The sequence below is a fragment of the Oreochromis aureus genome, linkage group 10 (assembly GCF_013358895.1).
Source record: "Oreochromis aureus strain Israel breed Guangdong linkage group 10, ZZ_aureus, whole genome shotgun sequence".
Taxonomy (NCBI): Eukaryota; Metazoa; Chordata; class Actinopteri; order Cichliformes; family Cichlidae; genus Oreochromis; species Oreochromis aureus.
Window position 1 is genome coordinate 31,845,298 of NC_052951.1, and position 25,378 is coordinate 31,870,675.

Sequence of the window (25,378 nt, forward strand, 5' to 3'; positions counted from 1 at the left end):
TCACCAATTACAAAAAAACACAAACGGAGAAACCCACTGTGTGGTGCGTGCATCATGTATCCATGATGATGGGTGTGCAGCAACAACAAATAACATCATTTGACTGGCTAGAAATGTTGAACATTGGCTTGAAATGCAGGTGTATTCTGGCACCTATAGTTAGATAAACTAGGATTCAGCTGTAACTGTAACCACGCCCATAATGTTGCATTATCATAAGTCTAAATACAGTTTAAGTGGGTGACTTGAACAGTTGGCACAAAGGAACAAATTATCTATAGAGACACAAACTGTTTTTGTAGCAGGTTATACACAAGATCATGTGCGTCTATGGGGACTGACTGATGGGGAGCCCCAAGTGGACATTAGAGGAACTACAGCTTTTGGCAGTCCAGTTCTTTTTAATAGAACGGTTTCATTAATACAGTTTCTTTTTCTAACAGACTTTACTGAAATAAATCAGTTTCTGTGAATATTAACCATCTACAAAATGCAGCACAAGCATAATCTAATCTTATACTCTATCTTATAAATTTGTCATTTTTTCTCATTTTTCTTATAAATACGGGTAGCTTTCTTCATAAATTGGCAGTTTTTTATATTAGTCTACCACTTTCTTCTCATAGATGGTTTTTCTTGCAAATTTTGCATTTTTTTTTTCGTTTCCTTTTTATTCATTAATGTACCATTTATTTCTCATGTATTTATCTTTTTGTTTTAAATATGCTTGTAAAAAAAATTCTCATAACTTTAAAACTTTCATGTAAAAAAGTTTTTTTGTTTTTTTTCACCAACAGAATTGTTGCTTAATGTTACACAAAAAGTTCCCCGGTGTTATCGGTAACCGTGCCAGGGAACGAGCCGGTGTGTTTCCAGTATTTTTCCAGTGTGTGATCATATTTGATGTTGTTCTTGCAACACATTTCAGAGAAAACAATCAGCTCCTATAAATGGAAATCAGACATCAACGCAAACTTTTACTGTCAAGTTGATGATGAGTGTTTAGATGAAAACACACAAACACAGTGCGTCTAAATATATGTGTGCCAACACCAGCAGATTGAGAAATCAGAGGGAGGAAATCCCAGAGCCATTAATAAGAACACGCTGTTTTACACTGTGTGGAAAATCTGGATTTTATCTTTAGAAACAAGGTAAATTCCAGAAAACATTAACCAGACAGTCACACATTTTTCCAATTTTTTAACCTAATTTTTTAAAAATTAATGTGTGTCGTCACCTCGCTATAGCGCCAGGTTGGACACGCTAATTCTGCTGTTTTCACCTCATAAATGTGTCATTTTGTCTTCTAAATTTCTTTTTTTTTCTTATATGTGCCAACGTTTCTTTTTTCAGTCACACAAGTTTTATTCTCATAAATTTGTCATTTTTTCCTCGTTTTTTTAAAACGTTTTTCAGACTTGTAATTATTGTTAATTTGATGGGGATTTTCTTTTTGGGTAATAACCACCCCAAGGACTGTTGGGATGACACGAACAAGCACAATGCTTCTAAATATACCCACACCAACACAAGCACACCCAGATGTAAGTCAGAGTGCAAAGGAAGGAAATCCCAGAGCCACTTATGAGGACATGCTGGTTTTACATGTAATTTGACTGGAGTGACCACGTAAATGACAGGAAGCATAAACTATGGCCAGAGTTCAACATTCATGATGATTTTAATAGTCTTTATGCATTTATTTGTGAAACCAGCTGAATTGGTGGTCTGCACCCATGATCCCCGGGAAAAACGCCAGCATAATGTCCAGTGAGGACAGTCACCGCGTTCCCGGGTTCATGAACTTATTTTGATGCCACAGCTAACGGGAAAGGAAGTCCACCACATCCTTGTTGAACAATAAAACTTTATTGTCGTTGCGATCTTGCAGTGTTCATACTTCTGCGCTGTGAAGATTTAGGACTGGTTTAAACCCAGGTTTGTTTTTTGGTCAGGTTGGGTTACACATTCTGTTTGTGATAATTCTGTAAACAAAGGTTTGCAGTACAAATGGGTGCATTGATGAAGAGCCATTTTTGACTATCCGGATTCAGTTTGAGTTAATTACAGCTTCACCTCTCTCTGGAGCTGCATGGTGGGCTCTACAGAAGCTGATGGCACTATTCCCTCCACTTTGTCTCCTGCCATTTTAGTGTCTTTTCCTCAACACGTGAATTATTCATAATTTTGCAGTAGTGTTTTTATGTCTTTTATTTATTTTTTGTGGAAACACCACGCTCTGTTCCACCCCGTTGGTTTGAAATTGTGAAAGGCAAAATGCAGTTAATATTTAATGTTATAGAAAGCAGATGACATAATAGCTGTCATAATAAAAGTCGCCTGTGATGCGAACCCCATCGGATGCCGTTTCAGCTGTGACACTGAAGGTTAGGTGTCTTTTTCAGGTGTTGTGTTCCAGATGAAGGTGCTGACAGGTTTTGGGCATCAGAGATGGCAAAGCTGTTGTTGAGGTGGAACTTCCTGACGGGAACACTCAGACCTCTAACAGTGACCTTCACTGGACACAGGTTTCCATTCATGGCTCCGAAGTCAACAACAAGCCCTCATTTATTTATAGGAACTCTTGTTAATAGTCTTATATTTTCTACATGAGTGTTTCTGCCTGACTGATCTTTGCGTTTCTTGATTGTGTCTTATTGAATCTATTCACACTTGCCAAATCTATACCTGCTCTCTTACACTTTAAGTGTCCTTGTTTGGCCTTTATCATCAACATCAACAAGGTCACATCGACTTTTTACCTGTTCAGGACACCCAGATAACGGAACTGAGCAGCCACATGCATGTTGGAGAGTCGATGTGAAAGGTAAAGGGAGCTGAGGGTGAATGTGAAGCTGTCCATTTAGTGGCAGATCTATATTCCTACCCTGGTGTCAGAAGGAATCGAGGAGGTGGAGGATACAAGCAGCAGAAATGAGCTTCACTGAAATCCTGGTTTAAGAACCTCTCAGTATCCCTCTGGAAGACCTGGATGGTGGTGGCCAGGGAAGAAGTAGAAATTGGATGGAAGGAATTAAGAACCCACACTTTTTTTTAGCTTTTTCCTAATCTTCTGTTTTTGGGAACACAAACTGCCCACTGTGGCTTCGTGCTCAGCATCTTTGCCCTGACGACTCTCCAAACTTGGACTTTTGTCAGAGGAAGATGTCAAACATGGCGCCAGCCGGAGCCAACTGCCACACTTGGTGTTTAGAGGAATTTTGGAACAATATCCTGAGTGAAAGGCTGGTAATAACATCCCTGCACATGGTGCCAGGGGCTCTGCTGACCCTTGGCAGTGTCCCCGGGCTTTTCTTCCACCGGCCAGAACAAAACAACAGAGAACACTTTATTTATAGCAGCATGACAACAAATAAAGTTGGAAAGGTCAGCCGTGGGGCGTCCACATGGGATAAAGGGGCCTGTTGCACTGCTGAACTTCACAGCCAGTTTTTGTATGTATTTCATAGCAACAATTACACTTCATGGCACAAGTTTTTAGTCCCGCTGTTGAGTTTCCCCAGCACGCAGGATGCTTCAGATCCCAGCTTTACTTCCAAACAGGTGCAGCCGGCTGAGAATTCATCAAAAAGAAACGGCAGCTGACAGCATGATAATGTTTGGGTTTTAGCATGGAAATACGGAAGAGCTCTAGAAGACGATAACAAGATGGCAAGAAGAAAAGCAATCCATCAAGTAAATCCCCAAACGGCCATTTCTGCTTGTTATATCAACAGCATTGTGGAGAGGGAGCTGAATGGGCATTTGGTAACAAAACAGCTTTCGTCTGTAATGGCTACCACACTTCACTCTCTCTTCTTTTGTGTTTCTGGCATTTTCCTCCTAATTTAAAATGTGCTGGAATCCTTGTTAATGCTAACTGTGCTGAAGGCCGCATGCAGACACAAAACTGTGTAAAGGCAATTCAGACAGACTTCGACTTACTGAAGTTTGAGTTAAATCTGCACATTCCCCCAAATAATATATCACCAAAATACTTCAAGAGCAAGCAAGACGGTCCCCAAAGAAAACATGAACATGATCGGCACCAACGTTAACCCAAATGCTTTATTTTTGGAGATATTAAAGTCTTTAATAGATTTTTCTAGGAGATTTCACTTCATAGACCTGAGCTTGAGGTTTTGGGCTATACTCTCAATATATTTAACTAGTCTTCTTGTGCTGGTGCTATCTTCTTTAATTGGACAAACTCTGTCTGATTGCATCTTTGGTAAATCCCAGGTATTGGTTTTAAGATTACCTCTATATGCATCAGTAAATACTTTAATTAGATTCAGTCCTTCCTCTTCTGTGGCTTAGGCGTTTTTTAAATAACATCTTCACTGCAGGTACAGTTGGGTCAATAATTTGTTGAACAGAGACGTTTTTTTTTGTAGTTTTGCATGTACATGAGTTTGTACATGAGTTACAGTGAGTTTGAAATATTAAAAGTACAGACTTTCAGCTTTAATTTAAGGCCCATAAAAAAGTATTGCATCAACTGTTGAGTAATTACAGGTATTTTTACACACAGTCCCTCATTTTCTAAATTCATGTGATTAATTGACTGACACACTGCCTAGGTAAAGCTGGTTCCCTCTTAAATCCTCAACAAGTTACGCGAGAAAGGATGTGGAGTTTGAAACTGATATTCTTTGGGGAGGCCAGTCAATGACTGCCTGAAGTCTAGAAACCATGGAAACGACAAAATGCTGTTTCCTCTCTTTAGATAATCTGTCAGTCCATTACTGCAGCTGCTGCTTGTTTTATTGTCATTCATTCTGTTACAAGTTCATCTCGGTTTCATTGGTCTAACCTGGCCTTCTTGTTCTGGAGTGGCACCAGAGGTTTGCACCTTCTTATAAAAACTGTGCGTTTACATTCATGAAGGTGATTGTTGACTTTGTGAATGATACACCGACTTCCTCCACAGTGTTCTTGACTTGGTTAAATGTTGTAAAGTTGTTTTTCTTAGACATGAAAATAATTCTGTGATCACCTTCTTTAGATGCCTTCGATATTTTAGATGTTCAGACCATTCATTCTTTTTAAAAATGTACCAGATTGGTTCTTTGGGCACTCCCAAAGTTTCCGCTGTTTCTGTGTGATATGTTTATTTTGTTTTTCAACCTTCTAAATCAACTCAGATATTATGTCTGCTTCATTTAGTATGAAATAATGAGGAGATAATACTTTTCTGTAAGCTGCTGAAAGATCTCATCTTTAAGATGAGTCTAATAAACAGTATGATGTGATGCCCTCACTAGTTCATTCATGCCACCCAGTACAACATTCATGTATCTGTTAGAAATGGTGTGGCAATTACATTTTTGTATTGGATGTCTAGAAGGACAAATGTCCAGGTACATCATGTATATTTTGTTCTAATAGCCAACAGGCGGCAGAGCCTCTGGTTTCCAGTTTGATAGACATCTGCTGGAAAATTATCACTTTATTTATGACCTGAGTAAACATGTTCCTGGTGATTTTATGGTTTTGCTAGTTTGAGGTCACAATGGATGACAGATTATGGCCATATTGTAAATTAAGGTCCTTGTTAAGGTTATAAAGGGTGAAAGTTAAGTCGATGCTGCAGGGTGTGTCTAGGACAGCAATGTAATAAGAAACTGGGCCCTTTGCACTCTCAATGATAGCTTGAGGCTTCACAGCAGGACTATTAAGCAACAGGTGACGACACAATAGCTACATCCATCCTCTATATACAGTCTACAGTGTTATCTTGAAGCAGACTGAGTGGATGCTGGAACAAAAAGGCGAAGCAGCTGCAGATCACTTAACACAAAACCTGCTGAAAACATCTCTGAATCTTTAGCATTTATGCTAAATTAAATTGTAGATTTTGATTCTATTTGTATGTATTTCTATTATTTTATTTCTCTTTTGCAGATAAATTCATATGTATGGCATTTATGCAACTATTTGCGTTGCAGTCACTCTCCAAAGATACTAAAACAGCTGAAATAAAACCAAAAGGATGCACAAATGAAGCTAATTTACTCACATCAAATCTGGATCCAGATGAGGCTCATTTGGACAAATAAAGCAGCAGAATTTAAATATAACAAGCAGGCAGGGACACAAAAACTCTGCTATGTGTACTGCCAGACTATTTTTTTTCGTTGTGTGGACGGCCCATTACTTCACACTCTCAGATGGCTCGTAAGCGCTAATGAAGAGCAGCTTTAATCAGATTCCTAATAAATTGACCATGTTTGAGGTTGGATGTACTCCTGCCAAGTCAAACAGTTCAAACAAAGAGTGTTTACCTCCACCAAAGAAGAAGAAACCAGGATTTAAGCTTAGCAGGACAGATGCTCGCATTCACACTGGTACTTCAGTTGGATGGAGACAGAGGTGCGTTTACTGTGATTATAAATTACATCATTCGTGGTTGTGTAGTGGAACCGTACGTGTGGGTTTGATGTGATCTGAGGCACGTTTAATGAAGTTATCTGACATTGTTTTGGTCCACTGCAGTGGATAAGGCTTTATGAAGTCAGCAGCAGAGACAGAGACCAGGGCAAAAACACCTGTGCTCCTCCAATGTTTTACAGTGAATTTAAGGTGGCCCAGGCAATTTTTTTAGCACATCTCACTAGATGCAGAAAGAAACTGAAACTCCATCACTCATTTTGATGGTAAATAATCTCTTTGGCGCTTAATGTTGTGCAGCGGATACACAGTCAGGCAAATGTCAGAAATGCAGTGACAGGTTCAGAGTGCATCGTTCAGAGGAGGAGGCCACAGTTCACGAGAACGGCTCGCTTCCTGTGCTGCTGCATCGGAAATGCCAGAAGCGAAGCCTCCACGGCGGGACTCAGATGAAACTGTGCACACTCAGGAGCACGCAAAGTAAACCCAAAGCCGTACACACCCCAGAAGCAATAAACACAGCCTCGCATGCTGATGCTGCCTCCCTCAAACACCAAAACACACACAAAGGACACGAATGCACACACAGGACACGTGAGGATTGTCCTCACACTGAAAACCTCCCATCCGCTGGAGGTATTGTTGGACTCTTCCTCTTCTGACGCCTGTGAGGCTCATGTTTAGAAAGAGGAAACGCAGCCTCGTCTACGTTTGTACACAGCACAGAGGCAGAAGGTTTGCACCGTGTTCTAAACCCTCTGTATTTACACTCATGATGGCGTCGCTTGATCGCAGACTTTCACAATGAGACCTCCTCCACATGCTGAGAAGTTGTTTTTCTAAACCATAGAAATAATTCTGAGATCATCCACTTCCGTGGTCTTTCAGGCTTTTTGTTGCTGCTGAGCAACAATTGTTGACACATTGTTGATTAGGCCTCACAGAGACGGTGTCTGCTGTGTCTGAAACAGCTTTATTTTCCAGCCGTAGCTCAATCTGCCGTTGAATAACAAGGGAACAGGCCTCACCTGAACATGAAGCTGAATGTCTAAAAATGGCTTTGTTGATGCAAAACTTTTGTTAAATAATTAAATAAAAACCTTTTTATTTCTGCTATAAAGCTGGGCTTTTTAAATAGCAAGACACTGCAGAAGTGCCAAAACCTGCAGTTTCTCTAATGTCCACTAGAGGCTCCAGCAGTGAGTCGGTCCCTGTAGGCTGCCAGCGTGACAGCAGAAATAAACACACTTACAGCCTGATTCTCTCACTGCTCTGTCTTGTTTGAGCTCTTGGTGCGTTTTGGTGCATATTGAATCAAATAAAAATACACTGGTACATTTAGTCACCGACCCTTGGACCCGAGCGGACTTATAGTAAAGTATAATACTGCCTAACCAAGCTTACTATATTTAGCAGACTATTAGCACTCCACCCTCGTGACTTCTGGCTCCAAAAAAGCACCACGGCTAACGTTACAGATTCACAATGCTGACTCAAAGGCCAACAGTAAGAAGAAAAGGAGAATCTATATTTCAAGATGGGAAATACTCACTGAAAGTTTAGATTTTTTAATATATTTTTATGACTGATGGAATATTCAGATATAATTTTATGACTTTAATTTTGTAAATCAAACTTTAATCAGATCCTTACTTCCTTTTTTTGATCATCCACATGTTCCTCTGTCCAGCGTATGTACACCTCTGGGATCACCATCCCAGATGTCTCCATAAATCCCAGATGTTGTAAAATATCAGAGTAAATATTAAGGAGGCAATAGAAGTGATTGAATGTAAGCCTGCTGCTCAGTCTGTTCACAGCAGCTGCCGTCTCACACACACACATCCTAATTAATCAGTGTGAATTAGGCCAGTTTAAGTGGTGACATGGACCAAAATATGACCTCATCTCTAAGATCTCTGGGTAGGTTTTAAAGCAGTTTATCGGGCCTTGTTTCCACTCCTCCCTCCTTCCCTCTGCACCTCCACACACTGGGAAAAGTCCATCAGTTGTTTACATACTCCCACTTCCTCCTCCTCCACTTGTGAATTAATGATGCGAGTGCCGCGGACCGCTCTCCTCTCCTCTTCTCTGAGGGAGTTATTCACATTTAAAAGCCCATAATCAAACACCTATGCGTTAAATGGAAGCCCATTAACGCTAATGGTATACCTTGGACCGAGCCGAGATGAAACCTTGAAGAACTACAGACTATTAGGGCACGGCAAGGACTTTATCCTTCCCGTGTTGAGTCATTGGCTCCGTCGCATATCTGTCTTCCATTTCATCCAAAGTGGTTCTTTTGCAGCACCAGTAATCGGCTAAGGTCGGGGACTGGAGCTGGTGGAAAGCACTGGATCTCAGAGAGAAGGAAAGTTCATCTTGTTAATTTCCTCGCTGGTTTGTCTGTCTGTAATTTCACCGTCTGAGGGTTGTGATACCAGCCTCGAGCAGAGGAGATTATTGATTAGGCCTCTTTTCAGGCAAACTGGATTTTCTGTTTTATAGTATTAAACAAGGGGGGGGGGGGATAATAATCACCAGCCTGCCTGGGTGCAGCCAGGTCGCTCTACAATCTAATATTTCCTTCTTTGGAGGACCTTCAACATCTGTACAGATTTTATCTCCCAAATTCACCCTTCAAACTCAAAGCAGCTCCTCCAGCAGGCGCTCACATGTCTGCTCAAGTCTTCCCTGTGGTTATTTTTAGGATACCCCCCGTCTGTGGTGATCAGATGGTCTGGTCCAAGGCATGGGAAGGGAAGGGGAGTGGTAGAGGAAAAGGGGAAAACTTCAACAATGACTTCATTAACGCGATGCCCGACACGACCAGCATAACTGGACTTCACAGCTCCGTTCCCACACTGGATATACGGCTCTGGATTTAACTCTTGATGAAGCTCGTGTGTTTGTCCGGTTCAGCTGTCAGGGGTGACATGGAGGCCTGCTGAAGTTTCCTCTGCTCACAGTCCTCACACCTCAAACAGCATGTTGATCACAAGTGAGTATGAGTTCAGCTCAAGCTTATATGTGGTGTTACACGACAGGATGGGAGGTAATGAGATCGGCCTCTTAATGCTGTTTCTCTCTGATGGCGTTATTCAAAGGAGGTGATCTGGAGATTAGTTTAGCAAGAGACATAAAAACTTTTTCAAAGGTTTGTTTGTTGAGTGACTTCAGATGAGATGTAAATATGTTGATTCTTGAGGCAGAAGAAGAATTTAAAGAACTCCAGCGCTGACTAAAACTTCTTTGTTGTTTGAAGGCCGTGGGCCTGAAAACATCACAAGTGAGCTTTTGAACTCTGGTGATATAAAAGCTCGTTTTACTGGCAGGAAGAGCGTGGGATTCACTCTGAATGTGTGTGGGTTACTTTTGAAATGGAGAGAACTTTCCACCTGCTGAAGAAAACCACCGTACACATATTCAAACGTTTAAGTCTGAAAACACATTAAAGTACGTCGAAGGCACTCCTGTATGTAGACTCAGTGTAAAGAATTTCAAAGTTGAGGCTTTTATTCTGAAACATGGCACCTCATATCTGTGTTTTCCTTTTGGACCCTTAATTTATAATTTCTTACCATGTTTTTATTGTCAGTAAATGTGTGTTAATGTGAGGAAGAACCTGTTTGAACTGTGGCGTAGTGGGAGCAATCCGGATGCTGTTTGGAGGTTATTGGTTTGATTCCTGGTGCCTTTTGTCCAAGTTCAACTTGTAAAGTGATTTGAATAGAGGTTTTGTATATATGCAGTTCACTGTGGCTCCACACTCGCCAAACAGCGGAAACGTCCTCGGTTTGATCCCAGGAGGAGACTCTCTTTGGGGTTGTATCAGGAAGGCATCCGGAGTAAAAAAATCTTCCCAATGAAAGTTGCTTAGCTGCCGCTGTGGCGCCTCCTGGTGAATAAGAGCTTCGTATATGTGCTTCATTGTTCAGTGTGTTGCTTTAGCGCTCTAGTTCCAACATTTTAATTCATCTCTTTTTGAGATTAAAACGTTTGTGGCTTCTGGACGTTTGATTCGGCATAACCAGTGATTTTATTGATGGTGGGGTTTTTTTATTACTAATTTAATTATTTTATTTTATTTATAATTAATTTATCTCCCACTCATTTGTCAGTACTGTCCTTGTTCACACACACAGAGAAATGTTTGTCTGTAAGTTGTGTTGATGAACTTCCAGCATTGTTTTGTTTGAGTTTCCTGGCATCACAGGGGTGTGTACAAGGTGCCCTTGGGTGTTGATCTCTTGGCGTGCGAACCAGCCGTGGTAGTATTATTTGCTGAAAGTAAACGGTCTTGTTTGACAGAGCAATAAAGTCTACGAAAGGAGACAGGAGGGGTGGCAGTGGCTTAAATCATGAGACTAGACAGTTATTCCTGCCTGTTCTCTTGCCCAAGGTTAGTGCTCACATGGTTCATTTACGCACAAGGTCTGTTATTCCCAACTTGTCATTTAGTAGGATAAGTAGGGTTACTGTGATGAACAGGTATATTTAATGCAAACCACAGTATTTTCTACATATAGCCAAGCAGTTTTTGTACCAAAACCCAACCAGAAGCATCTAACAAGCTACCTAAACTTGACCAAAACTACCTAGTCAAGTACTTTTAGTGCCTAAACCTAACCAGTGAATGAAAGTGAAAGATAAAAAAAACAAAGTACAAATCCCAAAGGCCCCAACAGGTCACAAACTGCAGTCTAATGTCTGATAAACCTGCAGCTTACACCACCTAATGCAGTTGTTTTGAGAGAGATTCTTTCCTGAATGTCTTCAGAAACCTCCACAGAACACACATTTCTTCCTTTACATAGAAAAAAATAAAAGTTTTTCCCAGTAAAGGTTAAGAGAGAGTTTCTCCTCTTTTTCTAACTGCAGTTAATTCTGGTCCATTTCCTTCTCCTTCTCCAGATACTCATCTGTAAATGCCAGAGAGCCTCATAAAAACAAAGTACAGCAGGTTTCATATCATAAATAATAATAATATATCAGTTGACCTTTTTTTCATCAAAGACAACTTAACCATAATTTATTTTAAAAACTGCAGTAAGACTCACAGAGGACCTCGTACGTGTTGTTTTTCACCTAACAGTTAATGAGCTATAGGTGTTTCGACCTAAATGCACAAGTGGTTCATTAAGTATCAGGACTCACTGAGGTTTTAGAGTCAATACTGAGGTGAAGACATGTTGCAGGCCAAAGCAGATGCAGTTAGGAACCTGTTGGGAAATCAACTCTTAACATTTCATAGTAAACAGTTCATATTTTTGTGCCAAACTTGTGTTTGTCATTCCACTAATTAAGTCAACATATCTCATTGAATCTTTTAACTTAAAAAAGTATAAAAACAGGTTTCTTGTGTTTAAGTATTGTAGCTTAAAGTACCTTTAGCTAACATGATGATCTGCCTCATCAGTCTTAAAATGGTCAGTGTAGTTGCTCTACCAGGTATAACAATCGAGTTTAATATCCAGGCAGCCATAAAAAAACATTTTAAAGGATTTATGAAGTTTAACAGAGTTAGAAGTTAGCAGGGAGTTAGCTTGCTAGTTTCCATCTTAAGATGATATACCATGTTCTGACTGAGAGATTCCTGAAAAACTAAAACGTACAGCTCTGCATAAATTAAGACAGAAAGAAAATTAAACAGCAGCAACGTTTGTAGGGTTACTGAAGTTGGGCTAGCTGGTATATAATGGTGTGCTATGTGCTGGCTAGCTACAAAGCTATAGTTAGCATAATATAAACACATTAGCACAGTGAAGCTGGTGGATAACCGCTAACTTTTCCCCCTCAAATAAAGTTAATGTAAGAGTCCCTGCTGAGCAGATGATCCATCCCCAGCACGAGGTTAGTCATTATTACACTGCTGCATGGTTTGGATGACTCGCTATGAAAAACTCCTGATCCTCCGCTTCATGTGCACATTCAGATCTTAGTTAGCCTCAGTGATTCTTTTCTGAACCGTTCTGAAGGCCAAATATTTGGTGTCTGGCAAACCATGAGACGACAGTGATAATAAAAACCCAGAGAGGCCACAACAATCACTGACTATTTTTTAAGGGCTTGTTCAAATTAAATAGAACAAGATACATAGCATTAAAACACATTAAAAAGACAACTGCCTTAATGAACACAGTGCAGAAGCAGGTTTCATACGTCATCACTTAACAACCAGATACCTATTTTACTGTTATTAATAATAAATTCCGTAAGTTGACTTAAAGAGAACAAGACTCTGAGTAATTTGTTATGGGTAAGCACTATGGCGCATTATCCGTTAAGCTAACATAAGGTATCGCTACAAGTTGACCAAAAAAGAACGTTTGAGTAATTTCTTTCGGTTAGGCAGTATAGCTTATAGTCCATTAAGCTAATGTCATGACTCTTCAAATGCAAGACTATATAACCTTAAATTGGGGAGGGCCACACCCCCATTTTCTTCATGCTAATTCTAGGTTTCTTCTTGTCCCAAAGGAAATCTTTAACAAAATGAAGTCGTATGCTTCTACAGGGATTGAATTAAGAGTGATTCATGTGTATTAGATGAGTAAGCAGCCTCATGTTGTCTACCGCAGGCCTGAACTTAACGAAGCCTACTTGCTCTTCACCTATGTTCTGGTTTAGGGGCCAGTGAGTAATTGAGTGTGTCCCACTTTGAACTCGCTACCCATAATGCCGAGTTCCTGAGAAATTATTCACTCCACCTCCTGAGCCATGTACCTTCTTTCTTCTTTGCCTTCTTTCAGCCCCACCATTCTCACATTAGTCCTCTGGCTCCAGTTCTCCAAATCCTCCACCCGTGCCCAGAATGTCACCAATTCCTTGTCACACTTCTCCGCACATTTCTCCACCCGAGCATTTACATCTTCGACATCGGACACTCATTGTTCCACTTCGCCCAGCAGTCTCATTTAAATATTTTCTACTGAGTCTTTAAACTCTTTAGTTGGTTCCTTGATCGAAATACAGCCATCACTTCCAATCACGCGTTCACCTTTCGTTTCTTACATACAGTAGCAATCAGTACTTTTCCTGTCAGTATAGCTTGAGTCTTTCAGAGTGCTCAGAGTCACTGAAATACTTTCAAGCATTGGGCTGGACCTCGTTGCTAACTTGCTTCTCGTTCCCACACTTAGCCTTGCTAACTTTTTCAACAGTTAGCAACATTTCTCTGGAAGAATGCTAATATCTGGCTACTGACGAAGATTTTAAGTTTTTACACATCAGAAGTACTTATATTCTGACAGGTTGAGAGGCATATAGTCCCAATTTATGTGAAATGAATGATGACTCCACAGTTAGCTTAATAGTAACCTGAGGGAGTTTATCCAAACTCACAAAAGCCATCTTCCACTGGCACAAAGGCTTTGGACAGACTGTTGTTAGCAACAAAGACAGTAGTGGAGGTTAATTATACTGTACCTACCTATCAGGTACGAACTAATACAGCAATGACTGAGGACGAGCTCAAACAGATCCAGTATCCTACAGCATAGATATAACTTTACCACAAAACTGCTAACTACCAGTTGTAGCCTGCAGATGTTTAAACTGTCCAGAGTTCTCACACAGATGTTGAATTACTATTATTACCAATTATTTGCTGTAAAACACATTTCAGAATATCAATGAATCAGACTTTAACAACATCACATATTAAGATGCTTGATATAATTCAGGATAACATCAAGTAATTCTGAATTTAACATCATAACAAGCTGCTCAATCAGCTCTGTGCTGGTATTACTTACTGTTTTAGACCCGTATGAATGTGACCTGGATTTACTGATTAGATATGTGCATTAAAGAGCAGATGAAATGAAATGTGCACCTAGTAAGTGTTTTCCAGGAAGGCAAAAGATCTGATAGCTGTAAAACTCACTAAATACTTGAAATTACTGAAATGTAAAAGTAATTATATCATGCAGCAAAATAAAGACCACAAACAGACAATGAATAGTTTGATGTTTATGTTTGTACACCAGCATCAATTTATTCAGGACAGCTAGAAGTTTCTGTAAGTGTACCACTGAGGAGGTTTAATGAACGGGAGCTTGTATTTATTGGAAGATGCCATGAACTCAGGTCACTGCTTCCTGAACACTTTTAAACAGCTATTTCTAAGGGCTTCAATGCAATGAAGTCTTTACACAAACAAATGTTTTCACGTGTTTGTAAGCATGTAAAATTGATTTTTGTTCCATTCTGTGGGTCAAAGAGGTGAAAGTCCTTTCAGAACCCACAAATTGGCTCATTATTACTGTTTGCAGGAACAAATCTCTTCAGCTTTAATTAAATTCACTTTTCCTAAAATCTGGGAGTTTATTTGTGAGTACTTTGCATGTTTTGTACCAAAGAGTCATAAGTTTAGTTTTCTTACAGAGTCCACAGAGCCGCCGACATGCAGTGTAGATAAAATGCTGTTACTGGACTGTCAGTCCTGTCAGTGCAAAAAATCACTTGTGTATATTTTTACTGTTGTTGGTCTAAAGCTACATTTCTGATTTGGTGAGTTTTGGTATTTGCCCCTTTGGCCCGTCATGACCGCGGGCGTCTTAAACTTTGCAAAGCTGACTCCTTTTGCAAAGCTGACCGAACTGACAGGAGAATACCGCAGAGAAGGAGCGAGGAGGAGTGCGGAAGCATGGCGTGCCGTTTTGACAGGCAGCTGACATACCTCTGATCTCCAACCACACCTCTGGAGCCCTGGAGACGCTCCCGAGCTCTCCCTGAACGGCAAACAGAACATGGACCAGTCACGCAGACGTTCAGTGAGGTGTAAAAAGCACTGCCCTCAAATATCGGTTGGATATTGGACGTCTGAAGGACGGGAGCCGCTCATGATCTGAGTGTGAGAGAAGCTGAGAATATCTGGCTTCTGCAGAACACAGCAAGTTAGAAGCAGAGTTGGAGTTAATGCTACTTGTTTTATATGCAGTTAGTTGGCTGTCATAGTTTATATAATACATTATATCCAGATTTGTTCCAGATTACAATAAACTGAATAGTTTTTTCCTCTCAAAATACTAATTACAGTCACGTAGTCCTTCAAATTAAAGTCATATTTGTCTTTTTTGTTAAAGGAATAGTCAGTTTTTAAGAACAAATGTTACCCAGTTACCTTTTCTCATAGTAATGTTACCTTTCCCGTTTGTTTTCAGAAAGCCTCAGCATCTCAAAACACACACGCGTGACTCTGAACATGCAGAAAGTTCTGAACATGAGCAGAAATCTTAATTTTTAAGTAAAAAAAAAATTCTTTTGTTTGTTTCTGTTTACACAAACGGGTACACATGCACATGTTAGCATGTTACTGCCCCGAACAAAACGCATAAAACCCGCCTGATGTGGGAGATCTGTGACCTTGATAAACTCTGACTCACAGGAGTAAATCCTGCCGATTTGTGGTGGTTCAGTCTGGATAACAACAGAAAAGTTGAGGACAGTCATTGTTCTGAATGTACCCTAAACTTCCATCTGCTGCCTGATTTTTGTCTTTTCCTTTACATAAATTAAATACATGTTTTTTTTAATGCAAACTTATGAATAAAATTAAGCATCTGCTGCTCAAAATTAAACGATGACAATAACCTACAGCCATGTAGTTTCATAAACATTTTAAAGCAGTTCAGCGACTGTCGTTAACTTTATTATCATATATCTGAAACCTGACGTCCGCTACTAGACCTTAAGTCTAAATCTTTATTATGCATATTTTCAGTTGAGGTCTGACGCAGTGAGTTGACCCAATAGTAAAATCTGTAAACCCCAAATCATCCTATTTTCTGGTGAGCAGTGATTCTGTTTGTTCCAGGTTAAAGCTTTGGTGTCGAGACAAGCGTAACCACCCAGACACAAACGGTCCACCGAGCACGTAACCTCACGGTGCATAGCTCCTCTCTGCCGCCACACATACACTGTCCAGTTTCCTGCCGCAAGCCGGGCGGAGTCACCCTAATCAGACACTCCAATCTTATCAGGGCCCAGAGGGGCCAAATCACAACTTCCTCTGAGACAAAGTCATTTGGAAAGGGAAGAGGCCTCTGCCTGCTACTCAAACAGGAGCTCAGCAGATACCATCGCTTACGTAAATACAGAGCGGAGTAGAGTGGGGACCAGGGTCTTTCATCAAACCTGCGAGACCAGTTTAAAATACATTGTTGCTTCTTGACAGGTGTGGAATGTGTCGTGCTTCACTGGACTCATAATTCATGTGAAAATCAGGTCAGAAATGAGTTGGGTCCATTCTTCCACCCACTGACAGCTCCTCTGGTGCTAGAAGGCGCTGGGATGTGTTCTTTGAATCACTGAGGGAAATCACGAATGTTAAAAGTGCGCTTGGTAATATCACTGATACATGAATTAGAATAACAATGCATGTTATTCTAATTCAGCTAAAGATGAGACGTACTTTATTTAGTGCGTGACGACAGCCAAAACATGAAGAAACACCAAAGGAGCTCAAATCAAAACTGAAACTAAAATGCAATAATTAACTTACTAAGAAAAATCTAACAAATAAACTGCATGTTGTGGTATGAAACGGGAAGGACTTCCTGTTTAAATCAGCAGTTTATGATCACCACATCGGTTGTGACGCACGCCAACTGTGACGTCACCATTTATACTGGTGCTTTCAGCATTTTTCACCTGAACAATAAGTGTTTCCACTCAGGAAAAAAACTCTGCATTAGCACTGTGCAAGAAGTTGAAATGGGAAGCAAAACGATTGCAGAGTTCTTCTATGCTCTGTGCAGTAAGCCTCACCTTTTCAAGCTGTTACATTAGCTTCTAGCTTACATTAACATTAGCTTCCACTAGCTTCTCTGTACCGTACCTGCATTTTATCTGAAGGCCACCAGATGGCGATATCAGTGGTTCCAAAAACATTTCTGGTCCCTTTGACGTGTTGCAGACATGTGACCATGTGTATTTCCCAGCTAGTTGGCAAAAACTTCTATGTGATTGTTTTAGTTGCTAGCATGCTCTTGCAGTTATTCTCCAGTTATTCTCCGAGCTGTAGTGAAACCTGAAAAATAGCAAAGCAAGCCAAAAATCTTTGTCTTTTCCTTGAATGTAAAATTTGTGCCCTTTGAAACATGTTAGCTGCAGCACTAAGGTGAAACTTTGACTTTAGCGAGTATTTGTTGGCTACAGCCAGGGAATGCACATTTTACCCAAGCAACCAATGGTTGTATCTCTATCACAAGGATCCATTTATTATCCATATCAATTTTCCATCCAGTCATGTGGATGACCTCTATTCTGTCATCTTAATGATGTTCGTGCATTTTTACAGCATATATAGACATACAGACCGAGTGTGGTGGAAATGGTATGGAAGACAGAAAACTGAATCAGTTCATTAGAGCTTTCTCTGCCCATGTAGAAAAACTGCTAATTGTCTCTTTGCCAGAACTGAACAAGCTTTTCCTTATTTTATCACCTCTTAGACATCAGTGGCAAAATAGCGTTTTATGGCCTGCTGCCTTTTAGAGTCTCTAAGTTTCAAAGCACAGTTCAAACATCTAACTACACTGCAGCACACAACAAATCATAGGAAATCAGCCTTTAATTCAAAGTCGACTGACCTTTTTTATTTCCACCCAAACACCCACAAACATCACTGATTCCCAACAGTTACCAGTTATTTACAGGCTGTGGAGCAAAAGCACCCAACAGTTTCTGAAAGTTCTCGGTTCTGCCTCCAAATTCCTGTTAACCTGCACTTCCACAGCTGTTTACAGTGCCGCTTACTGACAAAAATCACACCTTTAGTGCAGCGTCTGTCCCTCTGATTTCAATTAAACTGTTAGATAATTGTAATAATAACAACTGTCCGTTTTTTCCCCACTAAGGCTGTAACCTCAAACATTTCCTGCAGGAGCTGTGAGCCCCTGTAGCCTTTAAGTAGGAAATAAGAACCTCTTTAAAGTAGGAAACTGGTTTAAATGACAACTTCTTTAATCTTGTGAGCCCAGAGGTTGCAAAGTGACAGGCTGTGCTTTTTTCTTCTGTGCTGTAATGGTCGGAGTGAGAGAAAAAGCAGTTCGGAGCTCTGGTAGATCCACATATCCCTGGATTTACAACTTCTGCTGTAGACATGAGCCAGCCGCTTGACAAGCACTTGATCCCTTTCCTGTCTTGAATGTCACATCTCCATTGAGACGCCAGAAGCAGCACCTTGCTATCCCGTTATGTCAGGGTCAACATAAACATGCTAATTTGACTATATTTTACCATTCAGCCTGTTCCTTTCATTCTGTCTCCCCCTTCTGTCATTCTGAAGGTTTAATATCCGCCTGTGTTTACATATCGGGACCATCTGCTGTTCCTCTGACCCGGGGGGGAGGGAGACCACATCATAAGCCAAGTTTCCATCCTGCTGTCAAGCGAATTTTAGTCAAAGTTTTGAAAAGTCACATAAAGTAAAATGAGAATTAGATGCCTTTTCTTCGTGTCAGCTGAAGTGAGTAAGTAGGCAGTAAAAAAAGCCCAACCAGCAGACAAGAAGCGTTAGAAGAACCAATCCGTCATGGCCAAACGGCTGTTGTTTGTTCTTTAGTGGAGACTAATGTCGGCCATATTTCATGCTGTCTGAATATGAAAACAAGAAATGCCCTTGGCAGTATTCTGACTGCTAACTGCGACGGGCCTCTTCTGCATGGAGAGAGAGCAGGTTTAACGTTTCAGGGGGAGTTGTGGTGGACAAATATTTTGAGAAATCCAAATCCTCCTCCTGAGCCACACAGGCAGACTGAGAAAATGATTTCTGTCGCTGCTTGTTGTAAACATCCTGGATCAACTAAACGTATTTGATGCTTCCAATCACAGTTTTCCACACAAATACCGGACAGCAGCTGAAATTAATTGGTATTCTGGTGTGTGCATCTTTCATGTTGTTTTGAAGTGGGGAGGAAATGTGTTGAAGCATGCGCGCCTATTTCTATTCCTGTTTCTCATCTATGTGTGTGAGCAGGGAAGAGCATTACTGTGTCAAGCACTGTTTCAAGTGTACTTTACTGTGTGTGTTCTTTTTAATGCGTTTGATAAAATGGTCACTTAAAAAAACAGACTTTCATTTAACCCCACCATCCTCAGTGTTACTCTATAGAGCTGCAATAGCCACAAATATTTTTTAGAGGAGGGACGATATGAATTTAAAATAAACATGCATGAAATCTTATAACAAATGTAGGAGATTTATGCTGCTTGGCAATATTTTTCATGTTCCAGAGTTATGACAAATCTATATTTTGGGATATTTACATTAAAGCAGTTTATATTTATAAGTGCTTATTCCCCATTTTAGAAGTTGACTTACAGATGAGGGTTAGCACTGCTAGCAGATGTATTGACAATTTATAGCATGCCCCAAAGTAAACAGAGTTTTGGTGGGAATAAAGCAAAACTAAAGCTGAAAGGTTTTACATTTGCATTGTGTATAAATATTGATAAAGCAATTTAAGGACGAAAAAAATATTAGCTAGGTAACACTGCTAATGACTTAATCGGAAATGCTGCACTTACACCTATATAATGAGGCAACTACTTAAAATGTGTAAATCATTAAATATCATAATGTTATGTTGCTGTTTCTTCTAATGCTGCTAGCTATTGCTAGTACTAGCTAACATGCTAGCTAAAATTAATAGATTCCTACTAAAGAGTGCAAAAAGATGTTTTTTGTCCTTTTACAAAAGTAATACGTTTTTAGACTCTTGACTCACTCATTAGCTTTACACTAAAGGGGATTTGTTGTGTTTTGCAAGCCTAGCCCCTTGTTTTAAAGCTAATTATTTTGGAGGACCCATTGTGTTGCTAATAAACTTCTCTGATGTCAAAAAGCAGAAGCTAACTAGCTTACCTTTAGCACAAAGCGGTTGGGTTGGATTTTCTGTGAGACTGATGAAAATGACCTTTTAAGGCAAAGACATGTTAGATTTAGGTTGTGATATTAGCTACTAGTAGCTAATGCTACTAGTCGTATACTACTAGCCCTCACTAAGGGGATGTGTCAAGTTGTTTGCAAAACCTGTCTATTTTTAGCTAGCTAAACTGTGTTTTACCATATTAAATATTTGCAATAGCACATTGTGTTGCTAAGTAATATTTATCATTTAGAACCCATTATATTTTGGTATCTGATAATATTAAATTCAACACGCCTCATGTCACTGGCAGCTCATTTATTAGATTTAGCACAACCTGTGCCTAATCTGGGCTTCTTTTGGCACTAATGGCTCACTTAAACAATGTTGTGTTGAGCAAATGAGCTGAAAGTAATGAGGTGGTTCTAGCATGGGTTGCAGGAAGTTTAATGTGGACTAGATGTAGCCTAAACATTATGAGCCAGGCTTGACAAGTGTTATGTGAGCCAGATGTGCCCCAAACACCTGACAGCTGGCCCATATACGACTTGTGGCTGGTTTAAGGCAACCAGACTCACCCTGTGTCGGGACCACTAATTAAAACCAGACGTATTTATATGTGGGATATGGAAAGCTTAAATCAAAGATGCACACATTCCAGATGTATTACTCTGAAATATCTGTGGAGTTCAACCTTTGTCATGGTCTGAATAGAAAAAAGAGAAGTATGTAAGAGCTGGTGTGTTGATGAGCCCAGCCACAGCAGTGAGTCTCAGAGGAAGAAGGTGACAGATGGCAAGAAGTTGAAGAGGAGGAACCTCTTTTCCCCTGCTCTCTCAAGAACCCCCATCCCCACTCTTAGCCAATTAGCAGTAATTAAAACGGCCTCTTCCAGGAGTCACAGTTAATTAATAGCCTGAATGTGCTTCCAGTTTTTCTCCCTTCATGTTCTTTTTTTGCTTCCAAATGCAGATGTAATTAAACTTCATAAACAGACAGCTGATTAAGTGCAAATATTTGCCCTCTTAAAGCGGGCGGAGCATGAAATGATTATAATTGAATCAAATGTTGTTTTCTTTTCTCTGTGTTTGCAGAGATTGAAGCCAAGGAGGCCTGTGATTGGCTGCGAGCAGCCGGCTTCCCTCAGTATGCACAGTTATTCAAAGGTAAATATGAGACTGTTCAGTCAACTCCAAGATGACAGAGCGTAACCCCAGACGCCGTCTTATTGTGTCATTTGTCTCGTCTGTGTTTCAGACTGCAGATTCCCCATTGACATCGAGTGGGTGAAGCGCGATCACCACTTCCTGGATAAGGATGCACTCGAGTCGCTCTGCAGGTAACAAATGCCACGGGGGAGTGCGATGCATTATTATGGACAACTTTCAGCAAGTTAATAAAACTCTAAAGTCAGCAGCAAACTTTTAAGTATTTTTCGATCAGATTCGAACTGCCCAAAAAAGTTCCCAGAGGATTTTCAAGATCGATCCATTTCAATTTCTTGGTACAAATACAAATTTTGGTACAAATAATCCCTGTTCACTCCTCTAAGCACTCTGGATCAGAGAGTTGTTTTTTTACTCTGGGACTATATGATGTCAGAGAGAAAGAATACCCCTAATATGGGCGTTTCAGACACAGATTCTTTAGAGCCAATTGGGACAAAGTAGTCTTAAACAGAGGGGGTGGGTAGCACTGAGGGCCAGCACACATATATGCAATGGTTATTTTAAGCTGTTAATCATGCAAAGCTACTCTAATAGTTGAGTAATAATATGAAGCTATGAAGCTGAAAAACTATAATACATACAGTTTAATGTTCCAGTATCCTGCACTCATTTACAGGCAGGTCCAGTATTACTACAACTTTAATGGGCGTAGCATTTTTGTAATTTATATCATCATTATTATTGTTGCTGGATTTCAATTTTCTGAATTTTCAGGTTCAGTTTGGAAGATGAAGACTAATTGTTTTTCAAAACTCGCCTGACTGTCTCTTCTCCAAAGAGCCCAAGTTTTTTTTATTTTGGCCTCGCAGTCTTTGAGCAGCAACTGACTAAATTTGGAGTGAAAATAAAAACAGTAGCCTAAGGTTTACAAGAGTGATCCAGGGTTTTTATACTGAGCACAAACACTCCAACAACAGTGTGATCTGTGCCTGATTAGATGTTATTCAGGAGAAGCTGGATGTTTGGTGCCTTGCTAAAGGGCTAAACAGAGCTGGTAAAGACAGAGGGGTTCTTTCTTCACGTTCATGCTCCTGGTTTGGGCATTAAACTCGCTGCCTCGTGATCCCAGAGTCATATTTTAAATCAGATTTTCAGGTTTGAACCACAGGTCTTTGGTTTCTTAAAAACTGTACTGAAGGTATTGATAAACAAGTACGAGCTACAGTGTGCCATTTAACCTCCATTCACTCTTCTTCCTCTTCCAGGAGGTTAATCACTTTAAACAAATGCGTGGAAATGAGGCTGGAGCTGCGGAGATCAAAACGCAGGGTGAGTGCTGAGAGTGAGCAGCGAGTAACTTGAACGCAGCGGGACGCTCATATCAGAGCGGCTGGCGCCACGCAGGGGGGCTTCACGCCATGAAATCTGCTCTTCAAGCCCCACTTGGAATTCACTGATATCAGCTGATCGCTCCTCCTCCTCAATGCTTCATTCTCTAAGAGGAAGTGTTTGATTTGTTTTTCATGCCTGAGTCTTTATTGTCTTGTATCGCCGTGAGGTCTCTGGTGTCATGTTTAATCCATGCAAACAAACATAAAATTGCTTTTTCAAGCCAGGAAAGTGCTATCAACGCTACAGACGGTGAAAATATTTTTCACTTTTGGTCCCCTCTGTTGCGTCGGGGACAAAACATCTACACTTCCCACAATGCAGCTTATGCAAATACACCTTTCAAACCCCACACCATGACTGTGTAGTACAGGTTTGCTGTTAAAAACAGGCCATAGTTGTGTGTTTGCGTGGTTTTCAAACATTTTATGGGTTTTCTGAACGGGCCATCATCTTCTTCTTCTTCTGCTAGGGAGATGACAGTGGTGAGGAAGACTTCTGTGCCATCAGCCCCAACTGGACCTACGACAGGCGGACGCGACAATGGCGACGCCTGGACTCCTCCATGGATATCCTTCAACTGTCCCCCAACTCGCCTGATGTGTCGACATGTGATGACCACCATGATATCTGCTCCATCCACAGCTCCAGCAGCACTGAGAGCGAAGGCCACGAAGATCACCAAAAGAGACTGCGAGAGCCGACTGAGGGCTCCACCGTCACCACCGCAAGCACCCCAGATGACCTGGAGAACAGCAGGAGCTCGTCCCGCTGCTCGTCCTCGAACAAGACCCGATCCCTGGATACTTCTCTCAGTGGACCCCCCTCTCCCGGTGGAGGGTCCTCCAGTATGAGTCTCGAAGCCGAGAGCTGCTACCCCGAGAAACCACCCAGGAGGAAGTGCATCACATTGCTGAGGAAGATGGAGAAACTGAGGCTCAAGGGGGTATCAGGTGAAAGCAGCAGCAGGGGTCGGGCACGGCGTGTTATAAGCAGGCCTCTTCTCGTCCAAGACGAAGAGAGGATGGGGGGGCTCCACTGCACGTCAAGGTGAGGCTGTCCATCCTACCCGGCGTTGACTCCAGCATCATTAACCCTGTGTGTCTTTAACTTGTACCATCCTGATTGTCTCCAGTCTGCAGGATCAGCCTAGCAGTCATGCATCTTCGTCGCCCGCGTCTCCTCACACCATCAGCAGCAGCAGCAGCAGTAACAGCCACTCAGAGAGCAGCAGCACCGTCAGCACGCCCAGCCCGGTCACTCGGGTCAGGAGCAACTGCAAACGATCCAGCAGCAACGTCGGGGTTGGCGATGGGACGAACCACACAGGACCAGAGGTCAGAGCATGGACAAGATTCCTCCAAACCTTTGATTTCATCTAATCCTAACCTTTTAACCTTCAATTCAATTCAATTCAATTTTATTTATATAGCGCCAAATCACAACAAAAGTCGCCTCAAGGCGCTTTATATTGTACAGTAGATAGCACAATAATAAATACAGAGAAAACCCAACAATCATATGACCCCTATGAGCAAGCACTTTGGCGACAGTGGGAAGGAAAAACTCCCTTTAACAGGAAGAAACCTCCGGCAGAACCAGGCTCAGGGAGGGCGGGGCCATCTGCTGTGATTGGTTGGGGTGAGAGAAGGAAGACAGGATAAAGACATGCTGTGGAAGAGAGACAGAGATTAGTAACAGATATGATTCGATGCACAGAGGTCTATTAACACATAGTGAGTGAGAAAGGTGACTGGAAAGGAAAAACTCAATGCATCATGGGAATCCCCGGCAGCCACGTCTATTGCAGCATAACTAAGGGAGGATTCAGGGTCACCTGGTCCAGCCCTAACTATATGCTTTAGCAAAAGGAAAGTTTGAAGCCTAATCTTGAAAGTAGAGATAGTGTCTGTCTCCGAATCCAAACTGGAAGCTGGTTCCACAGAAGAGGGGCCTGAAAACTGAAGGCTCTGCCTCCCATTCTACTTTTAAATACTCTAGGAACAACAAGTAGGCCTGCAGTGTGAGAGCGAAGTGCTCTAATAGGGTGATATGGTACTACAAGGTCATTAAGATAAGATGGGGCCTGATTATTTAAGACCTTGTATGTGAGGAGCAGGATTTTGAATTCAATTCTGGATTTAACAGGAAGCCAATGAAGGAAGCCAAAACAGGAGAAATATGCTCTCTCTTTCTAGTCCCTGTCAGTACCCTTGCTGCAGCATTTTGGATCAGCTGAAGGCTTTTCAGTGAGTTTTAGGACATCCTGATAATAAAGAATTACAGTAGTCCAGCCTGGAAGTAATAAATGCATGAACTAGTTTTTCAGCATCACTCTGAGACAGGATATTTCTAATTTTAGAGATGTTGCGCAAATGGAAGAAAGCAGTCTTACATATTTGTTTAATATGTGCATTGAAGGACATGTCCTGGTCAAAAATGACTCAAGGTTCCTCACAGCATTACTGGAGGCCAAGGTAATGCCATCCAGAGTAAGAATCTGCTTAGATACCATATTTCTAAGATTTTCAGGGCCGAGTACAATAA

General features: G+C 41.0%; 1 protein-coding gene across 3 annotated transcripts in view; it reads left to right on the forward strand.

Moving 5' to 3' along the window:
• The window catches only part of si:dkeyp-23e4.3 (rho GTPase-activating protein 7), a 113,005-nt gene that overhangs the window by 68,641 nt on the left and 18,986 nt on the right, over positions 1-25,378 (forward strand). For 2 of the 3 annotated variants that reach the window (XM_031750356.2, XM_039618639.1), the window contains 5 exons: positions 21,368-21,439; positions 21,531-21,612; positions 22,708-22,771; positions 23,304-23,881; positions 23,967-24,168. In XM_031750356.2, coding sequence (XP_031606216.2) covers positions 21,368-21,439; positions 21,531-21,612; positions 22,708-22,771; positions 23,304-23,881; positions 23,967-24,168 — 998 coding nt within the window. Of the gene's footprint in view, positions 1-9,223; positions 9,398-21,367; positions 21,440-21,530; positions 21,613-22,707; positions 22,772-23,303; positions 23,882-23,966; positions 24,169-25,378 lie in introns of those variants that run through there. The other variant, XM_039618638.1, reaches the window with a different exon arrangement.